The sequence below is a fragment of the Otolemur garnettii genome, unplaced genomic scaffold, assembly GCF_000181295.1.
Source record: "Otolemur garnettii isolate 467f Iridium unplaced genomic scaffold, OtoGar3 scaffold00010, whole genome shotgun sequence".
NCBI classification, from domain to species: Eukaryota; Metazoa; Chordata; class Mammalia; order Primates; family Galagidae; genus Otolemur; species Otolemur garnettii.
The window spans coordinates 34,168,626-34,178,218 of NW_003852405.1; the positions used below are offsets into that span (position 1 = coordinate 34,168,626).

Here is a 9,593-nt window from a genome sequence, read left to right on the forward strand (position 1 = left end):
TCAGCCTCTAGTAAGCAGAAATGATGAAAATAAAACATCAAACAAAGAAAATGTACAGAACCAAAAACTAGCTGAGTTACCTTGGTTTCTGGTGTAATTGCTGCCTCCAGCAATTTGGTTTTGGAACAATCAACAAAAGAAATCTTTAATCCAAATTGAGATGCTATCTGCCTGAAGTACACATTCGTACCTGGGCAGGAAAGTATGAGATCAAAGGGAAAGAACATTATATTAAGAAATGTTTGTTCCTTACAGGTATAAACAGTTGAGAATTACAAGGAACTCCCAGTCACCAGTAAAATGCAACTAAAGGCAATATAATAGAGGATAATAAGGCTGGGACTTTATTTTTTTTTTCTTTTCTTTTTACTTCAGGTACTTAGTTAGAAGATAGATGGTTTAGACTTTAAACTTAAAGCCCAAGAGTCACATAAAACACACTTGATATTCACAAAAGTGGCATTACATGGAAAGTGTTTCTCAAAACACTCATTCCATGTACTTCACACAGTGAGTGGCTCACTGAAACAGTAGTATCATGTTTAACAATTTCATTCTAGTATTCAAATCTAAAATAAATCAACTAACGTCAATGAAATGTTCAAAAAACTTTCCAATTTAATTATGCTTTGGTCATAGAAAAGAACTGGGCACTTGCACTTTCTCAATCACTTCTGTGTAGTTCTAAAACTTCAACAGACAAATGAGACCATGTAAATCAAACTCCTCGATTTTCACAGTGAAAGAAGAAAAATCATTCAACTTAGAATAAATATTTTATAAATACTGTTCTGAATTTGATTTTCATATAGACAAATTTGATGAAAAAATAGCTATTCTTGATAGCCAACAGAAAAGAAGAAAACCACTCTATGATCAAAGATAAACTAGACTTTTGATATTAGTTTGACTGACCCTAAGAAATAAAAGGTTGAAAAAGAATATACAGAATTCTCAAAAGTCAACAGTTTTCAGGATTTAGTACCTATATTTGCCATGAGGTTTTTATAATGCATGGATAAAAGTAATTAAATGTTTCAGATTTCTAAAATTTCAATTCAACAATGATTATAAGGACCAAGATAAAATATAAAGCACTGTGCTGGTTTCTGAGGGATAAAATGATTACTAAAAGGAAACCTTTTCCTTCGAAGAACTTAGATATTTAACTTTTTGTTCAGATAGGAAATATATAAAATGATAGTAATACCCTAGAAATCATTTTAATTATCTGGAAGCATGTGGAATATACGCAAACGTACATCTAATTCATAGCTATTGTTATGAACACAAAAGTCAGGCCTGCTTAAGGTGAGAGCAAGTCCGTCTCCTCCCCACTCACCCACTTTAAACGGCTGACATTTAATCTCTTTGGAATGGAAGTTCTTAAATTTGGATTCATGAATAGGCTTCAAGGGATAAATCTATCAGATCCCTATAACTAAAATGTAAATACGAGGTGTAGTCCCTTCAGTGGAAGATGTCCACAACTTTTGACAAAACTTCAAGTTTCCCTGAAACAAAAGCTAAAATAAAGGGGGGACGGGAAGAGGCAGGGTTGAGCTCTTTGACTTATAGTTCATCTTCATTGTAGGTAAAAATTTTAAATTATTAGAACACTCTCTCTAAACATTAGCTTCTCTAGAGCAGAATATTTCTGAAAGTTGATCAGGTCCTATATGCTGTTTCTAGCAGTTTAAACATAATTCTAATTAAACAATCTTTCTTACAAGCAGTTCCAAAGCATGGACCCTAAGTGTTTATGCTCTTCCTTTGCCAAATCTGAGACCATGTGGAGGGGTCCGTCACACCTTTAAAAGGTAATAAATAATCCATCATACTGGCTACATTGTTAACATAACTCAGGGCTCATGTCACTAGACACAGTATAAGGAAGGGGTCACCTACCTCCATATACGTCGTCCATGCATATAATTTGGTCTCCTGCTTTTAAAAGATGGGTAATGGTCACAATGGCTGCTGTACCCGAAGCAAAGGCCAAACCTAAAATAAAAATCAAGTTAGAGTAAACGGAAAACTCAGACCTATAGGTTAAAACCTGTCCCCAACCTCCAGGCCCCAGCCTGGTACTGGTCAGTGGCCTGTTAGGAAACAGGTGGCACAGCATGAGATGAGGGAGGCTTCCTCTGTGTTTACAGCCCCCTGAGCTCCGCCTCCCGTCACATCAGCTCAGGCAATAGAGTCTCACAGGAGGCTTCCTCTGTGTTTACAGCCCCCTGAGCTCCGCCTCCCGTCACATCAGCTCAGGCAATAGAGTCTCACAGGAGGAGGAACCGTGGGTTGTGTGCTCCTTAGGAGAATCTGACACCTGAGGATGTCAGATGGAGCTGAGGACACAAGAGCAACACACTTCCAGTGTCACTGTCTCACATTGCCCCTAGATGGGACCTTCTAGTTGTGGGAAAACAAGCTCAGGGATCCCACTGATTGGGCATTAAGGTGTGTTGTATAATTATTTCATTATATATTATGATGTAATAATAATGGAAATAAAGTGCACAATAAAGATAACAAGCTTGGATCATCCCCAAACCATCCTCTCCCCACCCCATTCGTGGAAAAATTGTCTTCCTGAAAGCAGACTCTGGTGCCAAAAAGTTTGTGGACTACTGGGCTAAAAAACACCTGGAGTGTTTGTGGGCTTTACTTGATGTGCCCTGTCTCTGCTGACAGAAGGACAGCCTTCACGTCTGAGTTACCAAAATTCTCTAATATTACAAAATCCCCCTTTCTATTTGAAGAATAAAGTAAGTGGCTACAAAAGGTGGCTCACGCCTGTAATCCTAACACTTTGAGAGGGCAAGGTGAGAAGATCTCTTGAGACCATGAATTCAAGACTAGCCTGAGTAACATAGTAAGATCTCATCTCTACACAAAATACAAAAATTAGCCAGGTGTGAGGGTAAACTCCTGTGATCTTAGATACTCCAGAAGGTGAAACAGGGAGGTCGCCTGAGCCCAGGAGATTGTGGTTGCAATGAGCTACGATGATGCCACTGCACTCCAGCCAGCAAATGGAGTGAGACCCAGTGTAAAAAAAAAGGTATCTTTATGATTAAAAAAATAATGTGTACAGACACTTTTTGTGTTACATTAATTCTGTTACAAAATTTTCTAAAATACTTGAAATAATTCTTTACAAAAATCTGAGATAAAAGGCCTATTGCCAATTAAATTATAGTTCAAAATTATCAAAATAAAAAATTTCAAATATAAGGAACAGAGCAAAGATATTATTCCTTTGTTAATTACATGGAAACACAATTCAGCAAGTATTTTAATGAAACTCAGAACCAGACCTGACATCTGTCTGATAAGTTTAATCCCAATGGATACGTAAGATTCTTATTTTCTATTCCCTCTCCTATCCTTATTTAGTATCATTTATGTAAAAAAAAAAAAAAAAAGTGACTTAACAGCAATCCACTCCCTTCATGAAAAAAAAAGGTTCAAGGAGTTAATCTTTAATCTCTGAGAGCACATTGTCATGGGTTATTTGCTACTGCAAAAAGACATTGGTGCTATTTGGAGGCACAAATTATCAGGTGAATAAACCAGAGCATTAAAAACATGCGTATTCTCATAGGTAGCTACTCCAGAGGGTGAGGCAGGAAGGTCGCTTGTGCCCAGGAGATTGTGGTTGCAGTGAGCAATGATGATGCCACAGCACTTCTCCAGCAAACAGAGTGAGACCCAGTTTCAAAAAAAAAGAAAAGAATGAGATATCTTTAAGATAAAATATATATAATGTAGGCAGACATTTACCATAGTAAATAGTTACACATATGCATGTTATAGCCAATGAGGGAGTTTGGGCAAAGAATTGCAAGTCATAATAAAATAAGAATTCTGGCTTGGCACCTGTGGCTCAAGCAGCTAAGGCACCAGCCACATACACCTGAGCTGGCGAGTTCGAATCCAGCCCAGGCCTGCCAAACAACAATGATGGCTGCAACCAAAAAATAGCTGGGCATTGTGGCGGGCGCCTGTAGTCCTAGCTACTTGGGAGGGAGAGGCAGGAGAATCACTTGCGCCCAGGTGTTGGAGGTTGCTGTGAGCTGTGACACTATGGCACTCTACCCAGGGGGACAGCTTGAGGCTCTGTCTCAAAAAAAGAAGAAGAAGAAGACTTCTGACTACCAAATCTTGATTTCTTTACAGTTTTGTATTCTGTGCCCTCTATGATTTTTTCTTTTTATCTTTTATTTAAATGTTTTCCTTTTGTTTTCTTTTTTGACTTCTCCATTAAAGTCATATAATTTTCTTGGTACATTTTAAGATGGAGTCTCGTCTGTGAAACAAAAATCACTTACAGTACTTTGCCCCATCCAAGGCTGCCACTGCTTTTTCCAAGCAATTCCTAGTGGGGTTTCCGGAACGGCTGTAATCAAAACCCTGAGGAAAAGATGTTAGAGTTAATTCCAAGACATTTACTATTTGAGTCCACACATGTCTGTTCTCCGGTCACAGTGTGCCAGGCCATTAGACAGAAACAACCATGACACTGTCATGGGGGTCTGAAGTCAAACTCTGTCAGAACTCTCTGTCTGCCACTTATGAGCTGCAAGCCAATAGGTAAATTCCTCAACATTTCCAAGAGTCATTCTTAATATCTGTAAAATGGGAATAAAATACAGATATCTAGTTCATAAAATTATTGTGAGGATAAAATAAGTGTCACATGTCCTTGACTGGAGCGACATTCTGATGTCTCTAGTCGCTTCTGTAGATGACAGGGAAAACCTAGGACTGATCTTTATGAAATCTTCTAGATATTCAGGGGCATCAACTGTCATCAACCACACCAGTGGCCAGATCCAATAGACCCTGCGACCCTCTACCCAGGGACTGTCTCCACCAAGAAGATAATTTCTGCCTCCCAAATCCACGATTTCATACCCAGCCAATTAGCAGTCCTATTCCCTAGCCTTTTGTTCACCGATTATTTCTAAAAATCTTAGCCCCCCAGTTCTCAAGGAGATGGATTAGAAAAGTTACTCTCATCTCACTCAGCACCTTCCATATTAAACTCTTTCTCTGCTATGACACCTGCTGTCTCAGTGTTGGCCTCTATCTGGGCATCAGGCAAAGGACTCACCTGGTTGGGTGGTAACAATTTTATTTAATCCTCATAACTGGCTTTGAGAATGTGAAGACAAATATTATAGTACCTAGGGACTGTCAAAGCCAGAATTTAAACCCAGCATTTAAACACTGATTAACAGTCCTATAGTGTCTCTCCCTGCCTCAGTTAGCACGTCACAAAACACAACACTTTTTCCACCTTTGTTTCAGATTCAGAAGCTCCCAGTATTGGTAACAATGATTTCTAACAGTTTTGTTGCTGTGTCTCCTCATTTTTGACCAGGTGAACAGATATATTTCATGGGGCTCCAGGATACCCTCTCCACACCTCACCATTGCTGCCTTACCATGACCTGCAGCTGTTCCCACCAGCCAGAAAATAATGCTTGGATTCCTGCCACAGAAAGGTACCTCACATTTTCCATAAATATTCACTGCAGATATTTAACTTTAAAGGAGGTAAGGAAGCATGTTTCAGTGCCAAAGGGCCTTACCCACTCAATGTCTATTCAAATGGAACTAGAGACTTAGATGTTTCTCATTCAGGTCTTCAAATTCCCTTTAGAGGTATAAGCTGATTTTGGAAAGGTATTAAGCACAGTCTTTTGGATTTAACCACCCCTGCTGGATTTCCGAAAACATTTAATTCTTAATATCACAACTGAATGGTTTTTTATTAAAAAAAAAAATTCCAAAGCTTGGGCAGCCAGGCATTCACTAGACCCTACACCAAGAACAAACCATATGCATGAAGAGAGGTGACGTACACATGTAGACTCCAAAATACAGCAGCTGAGAGTATGCTAAACCAGTTGTAGTTCCGCCCTTAGAACTCCACCTCACAAAACCAAGGGCAAAGTCTATAAGAAATCTCCTAGGCTAATGGGGCGTAATAATACACTTAAGTAGTTTTCAAAGCATAATAAGGTTTTAGACCTACAAAGGTCAACTAATTTCTTGGAAACCTCAGCAACTTTTAAATTCTCCAAGATCCATCAAGTATGACATTGGAAAGATAAAGCTATGTGATTAACAAAGCTTTCTTCCCCAGGCTTTACGTGGCCAGTTACTTTTCCTGTTATAACAGGTATTTAACATCTGTCTTCCCACTGACTTGGTCGTTGTGAGGATCACATGGAAATAGCATAAATGTGAACATCGTGAAAATCCAAACTACTGTTGAGTTACTACTATGTACCCAACAGCTTTACATACATCTCAGCAACTCACATAGTAGGTACTATTATTATCCCCATCTATACAAGATCAACCTGAGGCTTGGATAGGTTAAGTAACATGCTCAAGCTCTCCCAGGTCAGAGCAGACAGTGTCAGAATTTAGACCACAGGACGGGTGCTCTTAGTCACTAAGCCCCACTGCTGAAATGATGCAGTGAGTTAAATCACCACTGACATTAGTGGGGTAATAGCACAGTGCACCTCCGCGTAGGGTTCTAGAGCAGGGTAAGGATTCTAGCTCCACCACTTACTGGCCTTGGGCTGGTTACTTAACATTCCAAATCTCACCTATTCCATCAGTTCAGAATAGGGTTGTCATTAGGAGGTGATGAGACAATACTCGTAACATACATGATATCATATATCATATATGTTTCTATATACAGAGGCTGTCAAAACAACGTATACACATTTTAAGAAAGAAAAAAATGTATTAAATTCTTAATACTCAAGTCCTTTGATTTCTGCAATTACAAGAGGTGCTCAATGTAACATGTATTCATCTTTTGTTACTCATATAGAGTATTACAATACAAACCTTTACTGCAAAAATTATTAGGGTTGCTTTCCTACTTTATAAGTCATCTTATAAATTACTTATGGCCCATTTTAATGTATAAGCCATATCTTCTTCCTGCCCACCTCTGGGCTGCCCCAGACAGACCCAGCTCACCGAGTGCTGGCCCGGCGCCCCCTGCTTGAATGTGGTGGACAGGGAGATGAGGGGCACCACAGCCCGGGAGGTCCATTGTTCCGGATCCTGGCCCGCATGGATGGCCTGGGTGGCGAAATGTTGGAAGCTAGGCAGGAAACCATCAAAGGAGGCATCTTTTTTCTGCATGCTGACGGTGGAAGAAAGGAGACCGGAAAACAGCGAAGATAGATTTAGGAAACCGGCGGCTGGAGAGAGACAGAGGGATCTGGCGAAAGGGAGCAGAGTCACGAGAGAAGAGGCGACAGCGAGTGCAGCAAGCGGGTCACCCCGACTCCCGGGCTGAGACTTTATGCACCGGCGGGAGGAGGCGATTGCCGCGGGGCGTGGCCAACGCGGACCAATGAGTGATGACCCGACGCGGCCCCTGCTGCTGATTGGCTGGCAGCAGAGGCGTTGCCTGGTGCGTCCGCGCTGCGGCTTTTGGATGAAGCTGAGACACCAGCTGGCTGAAGCTGAGGCTGCTTTGTCCGCCGGACTGAGTCCCTGCGGGAGGAATTCCTGAGCGCCGGCCCTGGGCAGCTGCCTGGCTGGCTGCTGTGAGGCTTGTATAAACTCAGGGTGAGGTTCGCCCGAGTCTGGAAAAAGACTGAAAGCGAGGAAAAGTGAACAGGCCACACAGTTCCGCGGCCCAGGCCCCTGACCCTACCCTTGGTCCAGCCATAACGTGGGCTAACAGTGGCCCAAAGCTCAAACTTCAGCTTGCGTTCTCATTACTCTCAAATACAAATGCACTGAACTCTGCAATGACCCAGTGCCTACAGTAATCGAAAGATAAGAGAGAATCGTGTTTTCCTTAAGTCACAGAGAAGCTGCTGCGGTGAGGATGCTGCAACTTTGGCTGCTTCCTAGGAGCTGTTCAATCTTGGCCCTTTTCAAAGTTCACTATCTTCTTTTCAAGTACAGTGAGAACTTCTTCCTGAGGAGAAAGATAGTGTGGCTTTGAAAAACTTCCCGGAGCCTCACATGCTTACACAAAATGTTTTCAATGTCACACAATTAGCGGCAACGTCCTTGTAGGAAAAAGCAGCAGCCCCGTGTCACAATTTACGCCTCACCAGCACTAAGGCCCCTATTCTCACAAGGATCACTCCCTTCAGAACAAACAACAAAAATCTCCTTGTCTCCTGAACAATACAGATTTGACCTACTTACTACTGTGACTGTTTTCTAGCGCTAAGAATGTTAGGAATATTTCTGTTCTTGCAGAATATCAGTTAAAGATTTGAAACTATTTAAATCAACTAAGAAAAAAACAATAAGGAATAAAGAGGTCTTTCTTTGTTTGTTTACATTTTGAAACAAGTATATAAAGAAAAAGAAAGAGGCAATTGGCCTTTAAAAGTAGCTCCAGAGATACTTAACCATGAAGCACTAGGATGCCTAAGGGCCTGCCAGCTTTTAGAAGCCTACAAAATTTTTAAAACTGGAGATGAAAAACATGGATAAAGTTCAAAATGCTAATGATTTCAATACATATTTAATTAATATTTTCTCTTAAAAATATAACGTGTTAGCTGCAACTTACCTCAATAGCTGTATCACTAACACCTTAACGTGAATTAGTTTACTATTGACTTACTCCATGTCCAGCAATATCAAATATCAAAATCCAGGCATTTGGGAAAAGGAGAAGCCCTAAAGTGGGATCAGCAGTGAGAGATCACGGTAGGTAGGAAGGAATAGCAGCAAATTCACCCCCTCCTTGTTTAGGGAAGACAGGACTTCATGGGCAGATTGGCTTGTGCCAAGGAATTGAGTCCAGGGCTCTGCTGTGACTTTGCATGAAATTTGTCATTTCTTCTTAAAAAATTATTTCTTTTATGTGCTTATTTTCTTTTAAGCATAGTGAAATCAATATTGTAAATCTTCAGGGACTTTGATTTGCAATAAACTCCTCTAATGATACAGACTGGGCAATTTAGCTCTGTGCACCTGGGTTTAAGTTATTTATTGGGCCTGAACTACGGAGGTACAATAAAATTATCTAAAATTCAGAGCCCATTTCTTAAATAATCTCATTAATAGTGAATAAAGTTCACTGGCAATCAAGTAAGATTCAAACCATCAATAGATTACAGGTAATGGATATGGGTATGTTGGCCAAGGGACAAAATGGGAGATTAGGTTCTATCCTAATAATTTTTATTCCAGCCACCCTATAATCCTCATGATATCTTGTATATCTAAAATTAAAATCAATCATTCAGATCTATTTAGAGTGATTAATGTTCCAACATGCCTATGTTATACAAGGAAGCTGGCACCTAAGGACTAAACTAGGCAGAAATTCTGAAATACCTCCCTGGAAATTATTGATTATATGTCTCCCATATAATCTTTTGTTGTTGTTGTTATTTATTATTTTTATTTTGTGTTGATGTGGGGGTATATACAACTAGGTTACATTATTTGTGTTTACAAGTTAAAGTCCAAAGTCCAAGTTGTAGTTGAGTCCTTTAACAAAGAAGTGTGCCATATACAATGTACCAAATAGGTGGAAACTTATCAAGCTCCCTCCCCATTTTTTTTTTTTT

At 40.1% G+C, this 9,593-nt stretch overlaps 1 protein-coding gene across 1 annotated transcript in view; it reads right to left on the minus strand.

Moving 5' to 3' along the window:
- CTH (cystathionine gamma-lyase) overlaps positions 1-7,305 on the minus strand; it is a 14,177-nt gene extending 6,872 nt beyond the window's left edge. Inside the window, exons 1-4 of the mRNA XM_012801661.2 lie at positions 7,018-7,305; positions 4,335-4,416; positions 1,909-2,004; positions 81-190 (exon numbers count right to left, since the gene is read on the minus strand). Coding sequence (XP_012657115.1) covers positions 81-190; positions 1,909-2,004; positions 4,335-4,416; positions 7,018-7,185 — 456 coding nt within the window. The 5' untranslated portion in view covers positions 7,186-7,305. The remainder of the gene's footprint in view (positions 1-80; positions 191-1,908; positions 2,005-4,334; positions 4,417-7,017) is intronic.
- Positions 7,306-9,593: the final 2,288 nt, after the last annotated feature.